General features: G+C 36.1%; 1 protein-coding gene across 2 annotated transcripts in view; it reads left to right on the top strand.

Annotated features, from left to right (window-relative positions):
- 128up (GTP-binding protein 128up) overlaps positions 1-8,969 on the top strand; it is a 79,243-nt gene extending 70,274 nt beyond the window's left edge. The window contains exons 8-9 of one of the 2 annotated variants that reach the window (XM_090409994.1): positions 1,751-1,846; positions 8,752-8,969. In XM_090409994.1, the coding sequence (XP_090266120.1) occupies positions 1,751-1,846; positions 8,752-8,758 (103 nt within the window). In that variant the 3' untranslated portion in view covers positions 8,759-8,969. Of the gene's footprint in view, positions 1-1,750; positions 1,851-8,751 lie in introns of those variants that run through there. The other variant, XM_090409995.1, reaches the window with a different exon arrangement.
- Positions 8,970-22,969: the final 14,000 nt, after the last annotated feature.

Raw genomic sequence — 22,969 nt, 5'->3', positions numbered from 1 at the left:
TTTGGTGCAATTGCTTTGAAGACTGTTAAATGAAACAAGCAGTGACAGAATTGTAGTAGAAAATATTCCAGAGAAATATATGTTGGTTTACTAACCAGCATTATCACAGTAAAAATTACAACTGTGGTAGACACATTGCACTTAATTAGAATGTTATGGAAACAATTCGAATTCTAACTGAAAAAGGCACTAATCTCCTAGAGTTTGGATAATAGCAAAGTTAATTCAGAGAAGTTTGTACTAAATATGGTCTCAGACAGATTGTTCAATATCTTAGGAAAATTAATACAGCCATGTTGTTGAGATTGAAGGAGTACTTCATAGTTGATCCGATTCTAAAATAGTCCCTCACACCTGTAATAACTTCTGTATAGTATAGTTGTCTTCTCCTATTTAACCCTTTGTGAAGGAATGTCCAGAACATGGTCTGCCAGTTCTAACTTGCCATGCAGATAATCACATGTATCGCTTGTTTTGTTCAAAGCAGATGTCAACAAAAAAGTAAGCAAGCTGCAGGCACAGGGAACTTTATACACTCCAGGATGTGCAAGAGGATGAAGTTGATCCATAGAAAAATGGATAAAAGTAGATAGCTGAATGTGTTTATTATGTTTGCAGAGAACTTTAGTGGTCTTTTCAGAAGTATCTTGAATGAGAACAGTTTGATTGCAGGAGGAATGGTGTGGACATGCAGTATTTTGTTTATTTTATGGAAGGGGGGGGATATCCTGGCTGAAAGCATGCTGCAGAGGTACCGAAGTTCAGTTTTCAGGGCTGGTTTCTGGTTTATTTGAACACATAGTCCTGACTGTGTATTGTGTATTTTTGAGGTTGCCATACTGTTGAGATGGGTGGTGGTGTGATTGCTTATGTAGGTACCTTCCTGTATGCGTGGGTTTTCTTGAACAGAGAAGGATAATAAACCATTTGGTAGCCATGTCACTAGTGTGTCTAGGAAGGAGATAATTCTTTAATTAGTTTCTTTTTTTGCTGTGGTGAGGAGGTGTATTTTTGGATGTTCAGCTGTTTGTGTGTGAGCCATGAGGTCAAATAGCAAGTACATCATCTGCATCTGAAGTGTGGTGCTTGGTTTTCCAGCCCTGTCTAGCTGTTTTGTGTATTTTTCCTTTCCATGAAAAATGATTTGAATAAAGTGAATAATTCATAAATGCCAGAGGGGAAATGTAGTTTAATAAGGTTAAGGATCTCTGTTTAAAGGCACATAGGTGAACAGTGATATATCAAAGTTGATCATGATGTCTGAATCTTTTAGGCTAAATTTTGTTTTAAAGGGAATAAAATTGTGAATAACGGAGGGAGGGTTGCCTGTGAGAGGAAAATAGATTTAGCTAATTGTTTGGCAAGTTTGTAAGTAGGCTGTGTATGGTATCTGTTCGACAAAGGGGTGGAGGGTATTAGGTGACCCCATATATCAGAGGTAATTTAACATGCTAATGTTTTTGTTTTTTGGTAGATTTAATTTTAATGATTTATATACTCTTTTATTTTGTGATTTGGTAGGATCCCATTCCATAATCTGGTATGCAGAGGAGTCTTTAAGAAGTGTTCTTTGTCCCATCACTGATTTGGTGGTGATGCTAACAAAAGAAAATTATTGAAATTAGAAAATTGATGATAATGATTATTTACTGATCACTAGCTTTTTTTTTTTCTTCATAAAAGTTATAATAAAAAATTCTTTCAATCTGTTTTGGTTAATTCTGGCATTTATTATATTTTACATGGACAGTGCTCTTGTATGGGGATCTTCTGTCAAACATAATCCACAGAATGTTGGGAAAGATCATGTTCTTAATGATGAAGATGTAGTACAGGTTGTTAAAAAGTAAGTATGCATAATTATACTACTTACAATTTTTTACCATTTTTATACCATTGTGCTATACAGAATAATTTCTTGAAATTATTCTATATAGCACAGTGTAAATATACAAAATGTAAATAATAATAATAAAAAAATGTAAATATATAAAATATTTAATTTACATTTAATTTGTAAAATATTATTATTATTATCATCTATGACCTTCAGAGAATCAAAGATCAGGACTCATCAAGGGAAGCCATACATCACCCAGACTAGCTGTCATACCTTTCCTTACATTCATGCACACTAGATGTACTTACTATCCCTAAAGGCAAACTATTTCACTCACTCACTGCTCTCTGGGAGAAAAAACTAGCCCTTATCCCTTTCTTGACTGCAAACAAATTTAACTTCCATGGATGTCCCTGTGTTCTCTCCTCACTTTCCATATAATGAAAAATCATCATCAGATGATATCCTATATACCCATTCAAAAGTTTATAGACCTCTAATGGTTTGAATAGTTTGAAGGTTGAAAAGTAAAAATTAGTTTATTGAAATTGGATTTGTTCTCATCATAATTGCCTAGCGATCTTTCCTATTCCATATTACATAAGTGACCACTGACCATACTGACTTACATTAATTCTATCTACACATTCTTGAATATTAATGTTTTTGAGACCATATGACACATGGTCTAGAAAATATGATCTTTTTTTTCCTGTTGTATAAAATTTTACTCTCTTGTAGTCTAAAGATGCATCAGTATGACTTTTAAAACAACTGTAATTCCAGTGTTTGCTGGAGGAATTATAGTTAATACAAAGCTCACCTTTAAAAGGAGAGAAAGCTTCCAAGTTGCTTACACTGGTTGTTTAGTAGCCTGTGAAACATGAGACAATTGTGAAGTCTTTCAAGATATGTGGAATTAGTAATGCTCTTGATAATCTGAAGATTTACATGGAAGCAGGATAAAATTGAATTTCGTATTGAAAAGAATAACATTTAACAAAGTTTTAAAACGAATAAAAGTTGAGCAGCTCTCAGATGTGAACTGTAGACTAAAATACACAAAGATTATTAAAGAATAAAATGAAAGAGTTTGAGAACAGGAACCAAACCTTGGAGATTCAGTGGCAAGCCTTGAAGAAAACCCTGATTGATTCAGCCAGAGAGGCATGTGATGAGGTTGTCTGCAAGGATAAAAAAAATCAGAACTCCCTGGTGGACACAGGAAGTTAAAGAGGCAGTGAAGGAAAAGAAGAAAGCATATCAAAAGTTCCTGGGAAATAAGTCAGCTTGTGTTCTTAGAGAATACAGAGACAAATGTAAGAAAGCTAAACACTGTGTAAAACTAGCTAAACAAAAGTCATGGGAGGAATTTACAAGAACATAGACAATAAATATAAAGAACGTAAGATATTCTGGAGGTTCTTGAAGAAGTTTAGAAATGGAGGAAAGAGTGTTGTAAAAGGAGTTAGAGATGATAAATGTTACATGAAAACTGGAGAAAAAGATATCCTTGATGTATGGAGTAATTACTTCGAAAAATTGCTAAATGAAACAAGCAGTGATAGCACAGTGGTAAAAAGCACTCAACAGCCATTCAATCAGGAATACATATCCATACTTGAAGTAGAAAAAGCCATCAAAGGCTTGAAATGTGGAAAGGCAGCAGGAGTAGTTGATATTCGACCAGAAATGCTGAAGTATGGTGGTATAAAAGTCTTAGAGTGGCTGTACTGCATAGTTCAGAAGGTGTGGACACAGGGACGAATTCCAAATGATTGGAGTAGAGCTCTCATAGTACCCATATATAAAAAGGGAAATAAAACTTAATGTGAGAATTACAGAGTTATTTCCCTGCTGAGTGTTCCTGGCAAGATCTATGCAAGCATACTTGAGAAACAGTTGAGAAGAATTGTGGAAGAAAAGCTTGGTGAAGAACAAGCTGGATTCAGGCCAAATAGCGGCTGTCAGGATCATATCTTCACTTTATGACAAATAGTCGAGAAAGCATGGGTATAGAACAAAATCTGTATTTAAGTTTTGTCGATCTGGAAAAGGCATATGACAGGGTGCCAAGAGAGAAGCTATTCAATATGCTACAGTTATATGGTGTGAATGGGGCATTATATCAAGCAATACTTAGTCTGTATTTGAGTTGTAAGCCAGCAGTTAGAATTGAAGAAAGTACACGAAGATGGTTTAATGTTAAATCTGGTGTGAGACAAGGATGTACATTATCCCCTCTGTTATTCATTATCTATATGGATCACATTATGAAGGAAAGTGGTATTAAACATGATATCAAAATTGGAGATGTTAATGTCAGCTCTTTGCTTTATGTGGACGATGTTATACTCCTAAATAAATCCGCTACAAGTTTGCAAGTGTCTGTGACTAAATTGAATAGCTGTTGTAATAGATATGCTATGAAGGTCAGCATTAAAAAGACAAAGATAATGAAAACAGGTAGAATTGTTGAATATGTCAATTGTGTTGTGAACGGGGAACCTGTGGAATAAATAAAACATTTCAGCTACTTAGGCACGATTTTTACTGAAGATGGTAAATTTAATATGGAAATAGACAACAGAATCAACAAAGCTGATATGGTGGGAAGTCAATGGAATAAATTCATATGGAATAAGAGAGAAATTAGTCAGAACACTAAATTAGCTGTATACAAGACAGTGTTCAAACCAGTTTTAACTTATGGATCTGAGAGCTGGGTCAGAAGTAAAACACTTGACCAAAGACTAGAGACCACAGATATGAGAGTCCTGAGAAAGATTATAGGCGTGAACAGATGGCATCAATGGCAGTATCATATTAAAAACGAGGATATTAGGAAAGAACTTGACATTGTCAGCATTCAGGAATGCGTTAGCAGAGCTAATCTCAGGTGGTATGGTCACTTAAACAGAATGGGCAAGGAAAGATTAGCAAAACAAGTGTTCTCTGCCAAGTTGGCAGCAAAACGACCAAGAGGAAGACCAAGATATAGGTGGATTGATACGGTTCAAAGTGCTTTAGACGATAGAAATATAAGATCTGATAATGTTGGAGTGTTGACAAGTAACAGACTGATTTGGAGGAAAATTGTAGATAGGAAATTAATAATGATGTAATTTTTTTCATGTAGTACTATCATATCCTGTACACCTCTTGAGGGTACATGGCAGGAATTTGATGATGATGATGTACTAGTTATTTATATAGAATACTCATCCTTCATTCCTCCTATTTCTTAGGAATAATCTTCTTTTGTACGTCCTTAAATTGAAATCTACATAATGTCAAAATATGCAAATATTAATGGTTAATTATTTATTTATTCATATGGAGTTACCTCCCTTTTCTCCCCCGTCCCTATTGGGGCAAGTTGAGCCCCCTCATTGGGGTTAAGTATTTATGGCTGTAGTTCCGTGTGTTCAAGGGGTCGGTTTGCCAGCTTGCTGGATGAAAAACCCTGCTGTCCATGCCCAAGACCAGCTAACTTGGCTATGGTTGAGGAAGATCCTTAAGCTCCTCACGTCGGCGACGGGAATCGAACCCAGGACACTCCTTCCTTGGGCAAAGCGCATAGCCACTAGGCTAACCGTGCAGACAAAATGTTAGTGATAAAAAAATAAAATAAAGGACTTTGAAAATACTCAGATCTTCAATAGTGAATGCGTGGTAAAAAACAATGTTGATTGACCAATGCCAAGGAAGTATGCAGTGATGCTGTATGAAAATTCCACAGTGAACACAAAGTTAAAATAGTCCAGGAAAAGAAGAAATCTCATAGGAAAAGCTCCTTGCTACTATAAGTAAGTATATATTCTTCAAGAGAAAAAATATATATAAGAGAGCTGAATTAAACATAAAAATAGCTAAAGAAAAGACCAGGGAAGATTTTGGAAAGAATCATCATCATCATCATCAAATTCCTGACATGTACCCTTGAGAGGTGTACAGGATATGATAGCACTACATGAAAAATTTACATCATTACTAACTTCCTATCTACAATTTTCCTGAAAATCAGTCTGTTACTTGTCAAGACTCCAATATTATCATTATCAGATCTTATATTTGTATCAATCCACCTATATCATGGTCTTCCTCTGGGTGGTTTTCCTGCTAACCTGGCAGAGAACACTTGTTTTGCTAATCTTTCTTCGCCCATTCTGTTTAAGTGACCATTCCACCTGAGATTAGCTCTGCTAATGCATTCCTAGATGCCGCCAATGTCAAATTCTTTCCTAATATCCTCGTTTTTAATATGAGATTACCATTCATGTCATCTGTTCACGCCTATAATATTTCTCAGGACTCTCATATCTACAGTCTCTAGTCTTTGGTCAAGTGCTTTACTTCTGACCCAGCTCTCAGATCCATAAGTTAAAACTGGTTTGAACACTGCTCAAGACTAAATAGTGATCACTTCCAATTTCAAATCCTCTGTACACTCTGGTGTTCTGCACTAGGAAGAAAACATCACTATCAACAATAACATAGTCAATGAGACTTTTCTTATTCCTAGCCTCTTCTCTCCATGTGAATTTGTGCACATTTTTATGTTGGAACATGGTGTTACTAATAACCAGTCCATGTCCTGAGCAGAAATTCAACAGATATTTGCCATTATTATTAGCTTTGCTCTTTTCTCCAAATTTTCCCAAAATATTTTTTATGTCTCAGAATCATTTCCTACTCTGCTATTTAGATCCCCAACAAGGACCAACTTTTCATTTTTCATTGTGTCAGTTGCTTTTTCTAAAGCCTCAAAAAATTCCTCCACTTCTACCTTAGTAGAACCTTCTGTGGGACCATAGGCACAAATAAGTCTCATTGTCCAGTTCCCCATTCTCATATTTGCCCACATTACTCTACTTGAGACTGACTGCCATTCAAGAAGATTAGCCTCGTATTTTGTGTTGAGTACTATGGCTACTCCTTCTTTTCCTTGATTGTCATTGCCTGAATATAACATTTTGTATTTATTGCTCAGAAAGATGTCACCAGTTTTGGTCTTTTTTGTTTCAGTCACCCCTATTATGTCGATCTGGTACTTATCTAATTCCTCAGCTAGCTCCATTTTTTTCCATTCAGGCTTCTTACGTTGATAGTACCGATCTTTAACTCTGGTGAGTTGGGGTTTGTTTTCAGATTTGTTCCAGTAGCTGACTTTTCGCTGTTCTCCCTGGTTCCCTGGCGAGTACATTATTTAATAATTCCATCCTTTTTGTGTAAGTTAACTATGTATTTTAACAGCATTACTTTGTTTTTTTTAATAGTATTATGTTATGTAGGCTAGTTTATGATCAATTTTTCAGTTGTCTTTGGAATTACTATATGAAGTGCATACATTTCAGTGATTACTACAAATTAAAATATATTCCCAGTCATTTGACATTCATTCTTCTCATTTATTCATCATTTGACAGTACATCAAGCATATTGGCACATGTATGTAAAAATATCTGTAGGTGAAACAGAATTTTATGCTTAGGTTTGGGTTATCATCTTGGTCCAAATATTTGCTTCAGAAAACTGTTTTGCATTGTATCACATATGTCAGACTTCAATGACTGTATTTTGATCCTTTGACTTCACATGTATGAGAAGACATCCAAAAAAACATTGCAGACTTCTGTCAGAAGTCTGTAAGTGATTTGGGGAGGGAGGGAGGGGGGGGATTCTTCTCCTCATGATAATTATCCAGAATAAATACTTTCTCTTTCCCAGGATGGTTATTTAGAATAAATACTATCTAAAGCATAGCACATGGCAGGGATAACTATGACTTTTTAATCCTCTGACAAAACCTTTCAAAGCATCTTAAGATCTTTATTCTCTTCTCCCTCCAGTCAGCACTTTTAATTCAGTCCTTGAGCTCTTGCTAATACTTAAGCAATTCTGTTCATTTACTTGTATGTACTTTAAGCTTTGAATATATAATGATTAAACTAAAATCTTATCATCTTTTCATTCAGATTCCATCCCATCCATCAGTGGTCCTAACAGGCACTCGAGTGCCCATGATCTTCCAATTTCCTTGGACTTTGTAACCGCAACCATAACTCGAGGATAAGGTGGTTAGCCCTATATCTCCCAGGGGTGTCCTATGTCTGTAGATGTGTGTGTTCATGGTGCTGGTTTGCCTATTCTGGGGGACAAAAAACCAAAGTTTCTGGGTGGACTCCCCCACCTCCGTATGAGACTGGAGGTGGTGGTGGGAGGGGTTACCGAGAAGTTTGTGATAGTGAGAGCCAACTGTGCTGAAGAAAGAGCCTAACTGAGCACTTTATGCAGTTTTTTTTTCTTCCTCCAAATTAGGGAAAGAAGTTAACTTTTGTGATATTTTTTAATCACCATTTGGTATTAAATTTTTTTTTCCATTCTTCTGAATATAATTTGTTTCTAAAATTTAAAATCTAATTCAGAGTTGTATCCATATATACTGAGTGAAAGGCTGCATTTTGGCAGCATATCCTCCATAGTATAACAATCAGAAAAATGGTTGTCTTTTGGTTGGAAAGACGTGTGTTGCTTGTATTATTGGTTCCATCTGAGGAACATTTATGAACGCATTTCAATTGAAAGTGCATTTAGCCAGTCTCATGGAAGTGAAAGGGTTCCTCCCCCCCCTTCCCCCTTCCCCCAATAGAAACTAAAGTTTTTGCTCTCATTAAACAAACCAACCAACTTTGAATCTGCACTTGACAGATGTATGTTTAAAAATGTGCATCCTTCAGAGGATTTTAAATCCAGATGCTACCAAGGAGACATATTTTTTCGAAATGCCACAGATCTTATAAAAATTTTTCCTTTTAACAATTTTAAATATTTGTAGCAGTTCTACTTATAATATTGATTAAAATAATCTGCTTAATATTGAACTAATAAGATTTTAATCTTTATTTCAGGGTGTGATGATTGATAGCCATTAAAATCAAATTGAAATGCTGGCAGGACATGTTTTCAAAGTAACAACTTTTGAAAAACACATATCGATTGTGTGTTTTAATAAAAAAAGAAAAAGAAAAAAAAAAGAAAGAAAAGTGGACCGGTTGGAATAAATTCTGTGAAATAGAATTCATATTTATTGATACGTTCAACAAAATTAAAAAAAAAAAAGAAACAACTCAGTTTAAAAATTATTTTCACTTCACACAAAATTGGATGAGTAAAGATAATTATGGAAAGTTTTTTTCTCTTGGTTTAGTATTATAAACAAAAAGAAGTTATCTTATTTTCATTCATAGTGGATTGTTATAGCATCTTGTAGTGAAGTTGACTGCTCTTAGCATATAAAAGAGTCTAAAACTCATTATTTGATCTCTCGCTCTCTCTCTATACCTGGACTATAGAGAGAGATCAAGTAATCTGATTTCTGTATATAGTCCAGAAATGATTTTATTTCTGGAACGGCTCCAGAAATGAAAAACTAAAAGTTATGTGACACTTTCAAATATTAGTATTCATCATGGTAGACATGGCAATAGCTGATATAATAGAGACATTAAATTAAATGAATTTAAATGTGAGTTTTGTTAATTAGGATGGGGACTTTTATAATATAAGCAAACAAAAAATTTGCCATAGTTTAGTTAGAAAGTGGCATATCTCAAGATATTCTTTTTTTAAATATCTTGAGGTATTGGTTCATTTGATAATGAACGTAATAATAGTTTTATCGATTTGTAAGGCACAATATAAGAAGGGGAGAGAGAGAGGAAAAAAAAAAAAAAATAACCTATCCCACATACAAGGGTGGTCTGAAAAGTTCTTGGCTTAACAATGAAAAAACGAATTTATAATTTCAAAATTATTTTTATTTATCAACATTATCTCCCTTAAAACTAATACATTTATTCCAGTGATGCTCCAGCACCATTATCCCATTCCTATAGTGGTTCTCAGTAAGATCTGCAAAATACCCCTCTACAGCTGCAATTGCCTCTTGATTCGAAGAAAAAAATGCTGCCCAGCAAGGAAAATATAGAATTCAGAGGGAGCCAAATCTGGGGAATAGGACAGATGTTCCAACAATTCATAGTACAGATCCATTAATTTTCCCATTGCCACAACATCTTTGTGGGCAGGTGCATTGTTCTGATGAAAGATGATTTTTTTCTTCTGCAAACCAGATCTTTTCTCACAAATTTTTTCGTCTAGTCTGGTTAAATGATTGGAATAATATTCCCCAGTTATTGTTTTACCCTTTTCAAGATAATTAATAAACAAAATGCCTTTAACATCCTAAAACACAGATGCCATGACCTTTCCTGCTGATGCAACTGACTTTGTCTTCTTTGTGGTTGAACAGCTGGCTTCAGCCCACTGTTTTGATGCTGCTTGGATTCTGGTGTGTAATGATGGATCCAAGTCTTATCCATAGTAATAAATTATTCTTGTTAAAACACTCCAAACACTGTTCATATCTTACATGTTCTTTTGAAATGCCTATAGTCTCAGCAATTTCACTCACTTTGACTCGCTGGTCATCCAATACCATATCATGCACTTGATCAGTGATTTCTGGTGTTGTTGTTGTTACACTTTTTGGACATCCTTCACTTGGATCATCTTCAAGGCTGGTATGGGTACGTTTAAACTCGGCAAGCCATTTCTTAATTGTTGAAAACGAAGGAGAAGAGTGCCCATAAATTTTTATGAACCTTGAATGAATTTCTTTTGGCATTTAACCTTCTTTTATGAAGAATTTTATAACTGGACGATACTCGATATTATCCATTTCAAGGGATACAGACAACACTTTTGCTTTAGACAGCTGTATAAAACAAACTACTTGATAGAATGACTTTCAGTTTCACATAGATGTTTATGACAGATGTACCAACTTAGAAAAAAAAAATCTTGCCAATAGTGTTGCCATTCATTCTATGGTCGAGGCCAAGAACTTTTCAGACCACCCTCGTATTTATATAAATGTGGTGGACGAAGGAGGGAGAGGTAGAATTTTTTTAACTTGAAGAGTGGTGGGTGAGGAGAATGCTTTGACAGAGAGAAGTAGCGAGTACAGTGAATGAAGAGCAATCTGACTAATTTATGCTCCATCTCACGGACTTGCTGTAGTTATTCATCCCCCCCCCCCACCTTCCCACAAACATTCTCTTTGCCTCTTCTGTAAGTATTTCAGTGGGCACTGTTTCAATCAATTAGCTGTCACCATTGTCTGTTTTCCCTGTAAACAGAAGCAACTGCTAGTCAGCATTCATTCACTGTCCAGCTTCAATCATACCAAACCAACTTCCCATTCTTCTCTTTCATTCTGTTTCCTCTGTGCTTTAGATTGGTCTTTCCTACATAGTTTTCCTTAAGGACTATGACCCCATGTTATTCAAAAAAAAAAAAACATATCAGTAAGTTTCTTCTTTCTTTTTAACTTACCTTCGACATCATTATTGTATAGGTTTCGCAGCTTCTCATTTGTAGGATTGATATTTGAAAAAAAAAAAAAAAAAAAAGTTGACAAAGACCTCTAGTGAGTTTTGTTAATCGGGAGTAGGGTGGGGGATTTGATCATATCAAATCCCCCACCCTACACCTTAACGCCTAAAGCAAACAAAAATATAAAAAATATATCACTATTAGAACAGTTAAAATGGCAACTATTTTCATTAATCATTTTTCATCTCCTTTCTCTTACTTAGTTCAGTAAGAGAAAGGAGAGAGAGAGAGAGAGAGAGAGAATAGTTGTAATATTTGTGCACTAAACATGAAGAAAAACTTCATGAATAGGAATTACTTTTAGGCAGATTAATATGGCCAAATTTCAAACTGGAAATTGGACAATAGATCTGTTATTCTTGTGATCCCATGGAAGGTTCCAGCAGGAGAGATGTGGAATTTTTTTAAAATAAGAACTAGTTGTTGCTAGAGACCTAAAAAGCAAAGCAGAAAATGAATCTCAGACACCCAGGAATGTTTTTGAAAAAGAAAAAGAGCAGAGGTAATAATAATGAGATGTACCTGCTTAATTTCTGCTCAGGACATGTACTAATTATTAATACCATCATGTTTCAACATAAAAATGCGCCTGAATTTACAGAAAGAGAACACACTCAAAAGACTAGTTTTATCGATTGTTATTGTTGATATTGATTTCTTCAGATTGGTTACAGATTCCATTAGATTTGAAATAGAAAGTGACCACTACAGCCTAGTGTTGAGCAAGATAAGAATTGAGTATCCTTTCAAAAACAAAAATATGTACTAAAGTTTTGAAATAAACAGCATTTTGATGTGAATTGTAGATGCAAACATACAAAATATTATTTTTTGTTGGGGAATACAAACTAAACCTTAGAGTTCCAGTGGCAAAGTCTGTTGACTCTGTCAAGAAAGCATGAATTCGTCTGCAAAGAGAAAAATTTTTAAAAATAAGAGTTCCATGGCAGACATAAAATTTCAGTCCATGAATTGCATAGAATGTTGTTAACTAATAAGCTGGCATAGGGAAAAATGTAAGCAGGCTAATTTTTTTAAAAGGCAATTACAAATTCTTCTCTTGAAAAGAATGTAGAAGACAAATGTCAAAGGTGTCAAAATGTTAGATGACTTCTTCGATGTGGAGGTAACTGTGAATCCATAAACATAAGTATTACACGTGAACACAGTGGAAAGATATTTAATTAACTGTACTAAATTATACAAATATTTCAATTTAAGTATCCTAAACCATCAGTGTAACAAATAGAATTGGAAAATTCAGGGAGAATTGTATCTTTTCTATTTGTAATTGCAAGGAAGCCAGGTAAATAGGAATCTGAAACACGTATGTAACTATTGAACTAAGAAATACAATTACTGATAACAATGTCCCAAATTTTGGGCATGGATAATCCATCATTCAAGTGGAGGTTTGTGCAGTGGAGAAGGCCCTCAGCACTTTCTTTAAAAAGGCATTCAAATTTGTGGAAGTAACTGTGCATTAATTCAGCATCATCCCAGAGGATCCTGTTGCTAGTATTAATACTTGCATGTTCAGCAACAGCAGATTTATGACATTTTTTTTGCATTCACTGTAGGAAAGGTGTTCAGAAATGTATTTACTGACAAATCACCCTGTTTCACTGAAGTAAATTAACCTGCAGTTACATAGAATTGAACAGCCTCCTGGCCAGGTAGCAGCAGAGATTGTACTCTACCATAGATGAAAATTAGAGATTTGAAACTTGAACCCTTCTGATTTAATGGTTAGTTTTGACATTATCTCTTTCTTTTTTCACTAATGTCGTGGATGATGTGTTGTCTTCTAAATTTCCATCAGTCATTGTGGACCTATTTTGTCATGAACTCTGGATATTTCAGCTGGAATAGAAAGCTTTATAGACAAATAGAAGGTGCTGCAACAGGTTTCCAACTTTGGCAAACTTTTACTTGGAACATCTTGAAGAAAAAAATCACTACTTTTGATCTCAAACCTTCTCTTTAGCTTCACTACATGAATGATGTTTTTTTTTTGCCTATCTGAATAAATTATGTTAGCCTGCAAAAAAAAATAGCCCTCATCATCATCAAATCAAATTTACCTTGGAAATAGAATTGAATGGAACTATATATACAAGTAATGAAAAGGTGTATCACCTTATTATTAAAATACTCTGGTGAAAGTTTTTTTTCACTTGGTTCAAACTTTGTTTGCTTACACTTGGATAAAGGATTAAACCAAGAATATAATTTTTTGGCATCTTAAATTTGCATAACCAAATGAAAAAGCTTTCAACATCTGTCCCTGATCCAGAATATTTTAATAATAAGGCGATACACCTCTTCACTACTTGTATATGGCTTGTGCATTACTTCAACCAGGGCTGGATTAACCATTAAGCAAAATAAGCACGTGCTTAGGGCTTCATGGAAAGGGGGCATCACAGAATTTCTGCTTTAGTTAGATGACGAATTTAATTTAACTTTTAATTAGTTTTTCATTGTTTTTATCTTTTCTTACTGATACCTACTTTGTTTCAATAAATAATAGCATGTAGAAGGCCTAATAAAACTCTAACCACGTGCACGACGGTTCATTTACACCATATTATCGCTCACGACGCTTTCTGGCATTACCATTGCATCAAAAGAGGTAATTTTTTATAATTAATGTAATCATTTTATTTTTTATTTTCCTGTCTGTTTTAGGTCTTGTTTTAATAAATTATGTCTTATAAAAGGCTCCAGAAGCAAATATAAAACAAATCATGTGGTTGTCTCAGAAACACGCCTCCGGTAAAATAAGAGTTAATTAAAGCACAAGATTCAGCTGTAAGCCAAAAATTAAATTGTTCGTAAGATTTTGCCTGTGATATGTGCAACTGTGTTGATTGCCACCTAATATTCAACAAAATAATCTTTTTATTTCTGTATTTAACAGATCCCAAGAATCAAGATGAAACGTGTTCAGTTAAGTGGTGCACAAAAGCAAAAACTATCAAAAAAATAAACAAGAGGAGACTTTGGAATTAGATTCCAAGACTGCAAAGCTGACTGATTTCTTCACACAAGTTCCACAACATTATGTACCAATTCCTAATCAGAGCCAATCTCCGTCATCAGAAGTGGACACAAATACCACTTTGATCATTCAAAATCAAAATATGATGATGTTGGAATCATCAAGGTGTCACAAGCAGGTTCATCTAGCACATGTCTCACTACTGACCTCATTTGTCTGTAAATTCTCTTGATATCTCTACTGCAAATGTTGATTCAAGTTGCTTTACAAAACATTCTGAGGTTGAAATAATTGCGGAAAATGAAAATTTAGTGGGTGATGGTGGTGAAATGATTCAGTTTGCAAAAGATGAAGTAAATATAGCAAAAGATCCAGGGTTGTGGTTTGATTTCTCTTCTGATGACGTGGCTTATTGGACTGCTTGTGGACCCAGTGACTGTCAACACCACAATGGGCAATTTGACAAGTCTTACTGACATTTCAGTAGTGGTAAACCAGTAAGAAACTGTTCGCAGAAACTTTTCGTTGGGACAAAAGTCAATGGTGAGGAATACAAGAGAGAATGGTTATTGTATTCACCATCAACGGGATCAGTTTATTGTTTTGTTTGTAAACTGTTTGCTCTCCTAAAAATTTCTCATTTTGTTACAAGAGAAGGGTTCAGTGACTGGTGAAATACTATTGTAATTGATCAACATGAAAAAAGCATTACTCACCGAGACTATGCTAATATACTTAACTCGCAGACAAGGTGTAGGATTGGGACAACAGTTGGAAAAACAAATTCAGGACATGTTCCCCATAATCACATATTAGCAGCGTTGTCATAAGACTGACCTGTACATTTTGAAAAGTTTGTCAGCTAAACTTTTCAAAATGTACAGGTCAGTCTTATGACAATGCTGCTAATATGTCTAGGTGTTATAAGGGGATGCAGCAAAAAATTTTAGAAACAAGTTTGCTATATATGTGCACTGTGCAGTTCATTCAGGCCGAAGTACTGTTGACTGCTGTCAAGAGGCGGTTAATTTCTTCTCTACAGTGCAGTTGCTCTATACCCTTTTTTCAGCCTCAACCAGCCAGTGGACAATTCCTAAAGGAATTGTATTGGAAATGAAAATGTCTTAAAATCCCTCTCTGATACCAGATGGGAGGCACATGCTATGGCAACATCAGCAATTTTGAAATCTTTCCTTCAAATTTTAGAAGCGTTAGACTGTATAGCCAAAGACCAGTCACAAAAGGGAGACACTAAAAGAGAAGCAGATCATATTACAAATAAGATGCAAGAGCTAGAATTCGTTTTTATGTTGAATTTTTGGGATGAGATTTTGCAAAATTTTCATAGAGTAAGCCAAGTTCTACAGAATGAGGATGTCAACTTAAAAACGTGCAGATCTGTATGGATCATTAGCTGACCAACTGTGCACTTCACGAAATGAATTTGAAAGAAATGAAGCAGCTACAAAGGAAGTGCTACCAGATTTGATTACAATGCAGCTCAAACTGCTCCAGAAGTATATCTGAATGCCAGAGATAAATTTCGTATCACCACCTTTTACACAATTGTTGACAAACTCGAAACTGAGATGAGAAGAAGAGGAGAGATATACAAAGAAATATCAGAGATTTTCTTTTCTAAGTGATGTGCCACATAATGCTACTTCAGTGACTTCATCATCTACTGAAATTAAAAGGTATTCTCAGTGTTGTTAAAATCTGACTGATGCTTAACCAGAGGACTTGAACATTAATTTCTCAGCTGAGCTTCAGCAGTTTCACTCATATGTGCGCCATAAGTTCAGTGCAACAAAAAATGTTAAAACAAGATTCAGTCATGCTGAACTTTATAAAATAATTGTAGAAGACAATATTGAGTGTGCCTTTCCAAATGTAGACATTGCCTTTCGTATATTTTTAACATTAATCGTCTCAAATTGCTCAGCTGAACGTTCAATTTCTCAGTTGAAGTATATTAAAAATTTCATCAGAACAACTATGCAACAAGGCATGTTGAATGCCTTATCTGTACTAAGTATAGAAGCAGATGTGTTATGTAAGATTAATTTTGAGGATTTGATCAGACTTTGCAATTAAAAAAAGTAGGAGAAAACTTTTCAAATCTAAATAAAGTTGAAGTATACAAAAATAAACATTATTTGCCATCTTACTATAAGTTTTGTTTCATTTTGAAAAATAAAAATTTATTTTATGGTTTATTATTGTTTATATTTTGAATTATGTATATATGGATTGTATAAGTTAGCACAGTTAAATATCTTTCTACTGTACATGTGTGTATTTTATGGAAACGATTGAAAGAAGCTTCATAATGGAGAAAAGGAAACAAAGATTATACAATTGATATAAAAAAACTCAAAATTTTGCTTGCGTATTTCAGCGATTAATGAATATTAGTAAATATATGCTTATTCATATAAAAAAAAATCAACTAACGCCTATTTGTTCCCGTATAGGGAGTAGGCGAGGCCGTTTACCTTATCTAACATTTGGAGACTGATAGGGCAGTTCAATCTCCACTGGTAGCCAATCAGAGAGATAGCTGGCCCAAGGCTATCACTAATTCATTGGTACGCAGCGAAGAAGGCGGCAAGCTAGTGTCGCCATCTCGTGGTCCCTAACCCTAACACAATATTTTTAATGTCTGAAAATAGTGTGGGTTTGACGGTCGATTTTCTCGAGTTTCCGGGAGAAAAAAACCCGCTAGCCCGTGCCAGAGATCGATTAACTCGGAAACCGGTCGAAAAAAGGCTTAGAAAAATTTCCTCTAGTCTATTCTCATTCATATGCTTATTCATATAAGTTTCGTTTCAAAGTAGCACAAAAAAAATTACAAACCCAAAATCTTGAATATAAATACAATAAATATTATATGTCTATATTACGATTTTTTTTCGATGGGGCCGTGAAATATTTTAATTTTTCCAAAGGGGGCCTTGGCATCCATAAGTTTGCAAAGCACTGTCTTAGATAACTGACATATAAGGTCTGATGATGGAGTCCTGACAGATAACAGATTAATTTGGAAGAAAATTGTCTATAGGAAGTAGGTAATGGTGTAAACGTTGCATATGTTATGTTATCTTAATATCCTGTATAACCCACTGAGGTTGATGATACAAGTTTTGCAGTGGTACTACATAATCTAGAAAGCTTTGTTAGAAGATAGAATCTCAAATGATTGGAGTAAAGTTCTCATTGGTTTATAAAAGTAAATAATTTACTATAATCTGATTAAATAAAATTGAACGTGAAAATTTATGAAGGAATTTCCATACTTAGTATTTCATGCAATCATATCTGAGAAAAGGTTAAGAAAAGTTGTTGAAGGTGATCGAAGAACAAAGCAGTTTTTAGATCAAACTGAAGTTGTTCATTTTAATTTTACCTTATTGCAGACAGTTTGGAAAATCATGAGAATATAATAAGGGTCTGTATTTCGTCTTCATCGTCTGAGCAATTCAGTTATAGGCGTTTTATGTCCTGTTCCTGCTCTGCAGATGAAGTTGATCTTTATTAGAAGGGTCTATAGTTAAAGTTTGTTAATTGTTGAAAGAAAGGATAAGAGGCTGAGTAGGATGGAGAGGCTTTGTTAACAAGATCACCAAGAGTTGAAAATGACTGGATTGCACATAACACAATCTCATAGCATAAAGTAGAAAATGAAACACTTGAAAACGGAAAATCTGTGTTGATTGAATGGAACCTCCTGCAGAGCAATATGTAGTCTGCACTTAAGCTACAAATCAAAACAAGAATATCTTATGCTTGATTTAACATCAAATCAGAATGGTCCTGATGTAATGTTAAATCAGGCATAAAAAGGATGTATGATACCCCCAGGTTAATTTATTATAAAATTTCCTCCATAGCACAATTTGAAGAATGATGTTGTGTTGTGCCCGTTGATTGGAAAAGGCCTAAATTTGATTCTCATCGTGAAAAGAGGAATCTTTATGTAGTTTTTTTCAATCGAAGGTGAGTTAGTCAATATCATATGGATGTAGCAGGTTTTTTCCTCTAGAAACTTTGTTTTTTCAACCTGCAAACAGACAAATTGGCCATGAGAATAATTTATGGGTAAAAAATTCCAGTAGTGGACAGTAGGTGGTGTGTGTGTGTGTGCGTGCGTGTGAATGATGATGGTAGTGACAGTTCTATGTGGTTGGATATGCAGAGTTGTAGTGGGTCCTCCCTTGATGCATCCTTGGAGGTTTCGTGTAATAATAATTTATATAAATAAGAGTTATGGTAGATATTAAATTTGATACCACTACCCCCATTTATCCTATTCATTTGACAAACGATGCACTGCTTGGATCCCAGGCTTTAAGATCATCTTCAGCCAGTGCTATAAATTGACTTAAATGCTGGTTTCCATTAATTTAGGGAACAAAGAAAAAGCATGATTACTTTGGGGAGGGGGGGGGTGCTTCTGAAAGTCAGGTGCACTATATAAGAGAAATGCTGAGTCTGGTTATCACATACAAATAAATTGTGCAATCAGCAGTATATTGGTTTATTAGACAGGTATTATTATTGCAAGTATTCCGACCAGAAATTAACTGGCCATTATCAATGTATTAGCACAATCACAAAGTGATGCTAAAACAAGGAATGTAATGTCACTTGGAAACTGACGAATAATGGCTTAAAACAAGTTCCTCTAGTTGGAGGCTAGAATCGAATTTAGAACACTTTCCGTGGGGGTCCTAGCACTCTGGATGCTAGATGCTGTTTTCACTGAGTTGCACAGCTCTGAAAAAAAAAATTCTATTTAGCAGCAAGTAAGAAGTTAAAATGGCTGACATGATATTGTTCATAGGGAAAATAGAATGTCTTTGTGATAAAAGACATCACAGTACACTTAACAAATGTTAATTACACATTTGTTAATAACCATTAAAATGAATACCGTTATCAGATCAGATATTTAGTAAGTCCTTTAATCTTAAATACTACTTTACATTTTCCTTTTTAAATGAAGATCAAATTCTTATCAGGCACATCACAAGTGCCACCAATACATGGTTACTAAACCAGAAACTTAAAAAAAAGGCCGGCCTGGTTTGCTGAGTGGTCAGCGTATCCGATCTTCAGCCAAAAGGCTGCGGGTTCGAATCCCGCTGCGGGCATGGATGTTTGTGATTGTCTGTGGAAAACTAGTGGTGGTGGTGGCGGAAGATGAAGTTGTTGTAGTTGGATTGAGCTGTGGAGTAGATGCCCTCCCTCGATGAGTCTTTGGACTCCCTGGAGGTGTTGCATAATAAACAATTCTTCTGCAGCTTCTCCCACTTAAGTGGAGTCACTGTTGATGATGAGTCTCCTCCACATCTTCCTGTCTTGGGCTGTCACCATATCCAAATTCTTCATCCTCAAGTCCTCTTCTACCAGCTCCCTCCATCTCTTCTTTGGCCGCCCATGCTTCCTCCTTCCTTGCAAATCCATCTGCATGACCCTTCTTCCCATATATTCGTCCTCCCTCCTCATCACATGACCAAACCATCTCAACCCTGCCTCCTGTATCTTCGCTCCTAAGTTCATAACTTTCACTGTTCCCCTCACATAGTCATTTCTCAGACGATCCTTTCTGGTCACCATGCACTTCCACCTAAGCATTCTCATCTCTGCTACTTCCATCCTGCTGATGTTATTTTTCCTCAGGGCCAGTTTCTATAGCATACGTCATAGCTGGCCTCACCACTGTCCTATAGATTTTGCCTTTCAGATTGATCGGCACCCTCTTATCGCATAATACTCCAGCCATCTCCCTCCAGTTCATCCAACCCGCTTGTATCCTGCATCCCACTTCCTTCTCAGCTCCTCCATCTTCTTCCACTGTTGAACCTAAAGTCCCTCACCTTCCTGGTGACATTTCCTTACCGCTCCAGATCTGTCTCCTGGCCGCCGCCCACTGTGCAACACATATACTCTGTGTTACTTCTGCTCAGTCTCATACCTCTCTCTTCCAGTACTTTTCTCCATCTTTCCAGTTTAGATCCCGCTTCTTCTCTTGAATCTGCACACAGCAAGATGTCATCTGCATACAACATTGTCCAAGGCGCATCTTCTCTCACCTCCTCCGTCACCACCTCCATCACAATGTTAAACAGAAACGGACTTAATGCTGACCCTTGATGCAAGCCAACTGTTACTTGAAAACTTTCTGTCTGTCCCAGACAGGTCCGAACACTTGTCTTCACATTTCTATACATCTCCCGCACCAACCTGACATATTTCTCCGGAACCTTCTCCCTCAGACACCTCCAGACTTCTTGCCTTGGCACTCTATCGTATGCTTTCTCCAGATCAATAAATGCCAGATGTAGCTCCCTTTGTTTCTCTCGAAACTTTTCCATCATCTGCCTTAACCTAAAGATAGCATCTCTTGTTGATTACCAGGCATGAAGCCAAATTGTTCCTTTGCAATCTCCACCTCCTTCCTCAATCTTCCATCAAGAACCCTTTCTAGGATTTTCATTGTGTGGGACATCAACTTTATTCCTCTAATTTTTAGTCTTGTGCATCCCCTTTACCCTTGTAGATGGGGACAAGAGTACTCTCCCTCCATTCCTTGGGTATATTTTCCTGTTGGAAACTTTCATGAACAGGTCCCACAGCAGGTCAATCCCCTCTTTCCCCAGTGCCTTCCATGCCTCCACTGGAATCCTGTCGGGGCCCACCGATTTTCCATTCCTCATCCTCTTCATGGCCTCCGTCACTTCTACTCTACTGATGTTCTGTACCATCCCCTCAGAAGGCTGCCCATCTTCTCTGTGAGTCCTTGCATTTACCTCATTCAAAAGTCCCTGAAAGTATATTCTCCATCTGTTTCTTATGTCCACATCCCTCCATAATACTCTTCCTTCAGCATCTTTGATCTGTCTCACATGTAAGATGTCCTTTGCTGCTTTATTTCTACATTTCGCCGGTTGGTAAATTTTTCTCTGTCCTTCCTTTGTTTCTAATTGATCATACAGATCTTGATATGCCATGGTCTTTGCTTATGCCAAAACACTTGGCTTCTTGCTTTCTCTCTCTGTACACCTCTCTATCCTCTTCCACTCTTGACTCATCCCACTTCTGCTTTGCCTTCCTCTTAGCTGTCACTGTCACTTGTACATTATTATTCCACCATCAACCCTCCTTCTGCTCTCTAATCTTTCCAGATGTCTCACCAAGCACCTCGATTGCACAGCTCAGGATTACTTTTGAATTTATGTTTCCACCAATCTTGTACACTTTCCAGTCCATCCGAAATCCTAACACCCTCTCCCTAAAACGATTCCTCACACACTCTTCTTTTAAGCGAAACCACTTAATTGTCTTCATCCCATGGCTTCCAGAGGTTCTTATCTTCGATCTTATTTTAAAGTCTGCACACAGCAGTCGGTGTTGCTGTGCCACTTGATCTGTTGGAATTACTTTACAATTTGTCACAACCTTAAGATGCTTTCTTCTAGTCAAAATGTAGTCAATTTGTGAACTGTTGTTACCACTCCTAAATGTTATCGAATGCTCTTCCCTCTTGTAGAAAAATTCATTCCCAATTTTCATTCGCATGATCCTGTCGTTCCTTCTACCCACTTCCAGAACTTTGCCCTTCATTCTTCCACACACCACAATTCCTACACCATTTCTTCCCTCGTTATTCGCTCCAGGGTAGAACAATTTATATCCATCTCCCAGTTCCTTTGCCTTTCCCCCCTTCCACCTTGTCTCCTGCACACATAAAATGTCCAACTTCCTCTTCCTCATCATGTCTGCCACCTCTCTTCCCCTTCCAATCATGCTTCCATGTTCCCACTCGCAACATCCTCTCCACCTGCTGGGCTCGCTTCTTTAACCGCATCCTCCCGCCCTTGATGCGGTAGCCCTCATCATCTCGCAGCTGTAGGGCGATGTGGCTGCGCGTCGCTTAAGGGGTACGCCCTAGCCCTTATATCATTTTCTTTTTGACTCATATCATAGCTAGAGCTGGCAGTGAAGTTTTATGACCGGATGCCCTTCCTGGCATCAACCCTCGCCATTTATCCGGGCTTGGGACTGGCACCTATTGAGGCTAGCTTTTCTCCTTCGGTGGCTGCATAAAACTAAATGACGTATTATTATGAATTATCACTATTTTGACGTCAGTTTCATCTTTAATTTTTTTTTCGGAAATAAAATCCTGAATATTTATCTTGTGTCTAACAAAAACGTACAATTCTTTAGATGATTATGCAAAATCAAAATCATCAAAAATCAAAATCAGCTTACGCCTTTATACTTAGGTCTAAAATTATGGTGAGGTTCTTGTTGATCATTATATTAATGATTTATTATTTACAATCCCTGAAGAATCATTTGATTCTAGAAACATTTAGAAATTTGCAACATCTCCGAAATCCGTATATCTATGTATTTCATTTTTGTATTTTCCAATTAAATTACTTTAATTCTGTTCTAAATTTACAGAATCGTCACTATCTGAATCACATTATACAAGCTGAGATTGTTTATCTTCTCTAACTAAACTTGAGGGAGTTTCACTTTCTTCTGGCTTATTTAATTCTAAGTAAACCAACCTGTGATACCAAATTTTCTTAATTTTCTTCTGTGGAGTGTATTACAAGTTTTAAACTGTTTCATTTCCTGCTATCTGA

This window comes from Typopeltis vanoorti, chromosome 20, assembly GCF_054136105.1.
Source record: "Typopeltis vanoorti isolate ZY-2024b chromosome 20, IOZ_Tvanoo_1.0, whole genome shotgun sequence".
Lineage (NCBI taxonomy): Eukaryota > Metazoa > Arthropoda > Arachnida > Uropygi > Thelyphonidae > Typopeltis > Typopeltis vanoorti.
This window is presented reverse-complemented; position numbering and strand designations above follow the sequence as displayed.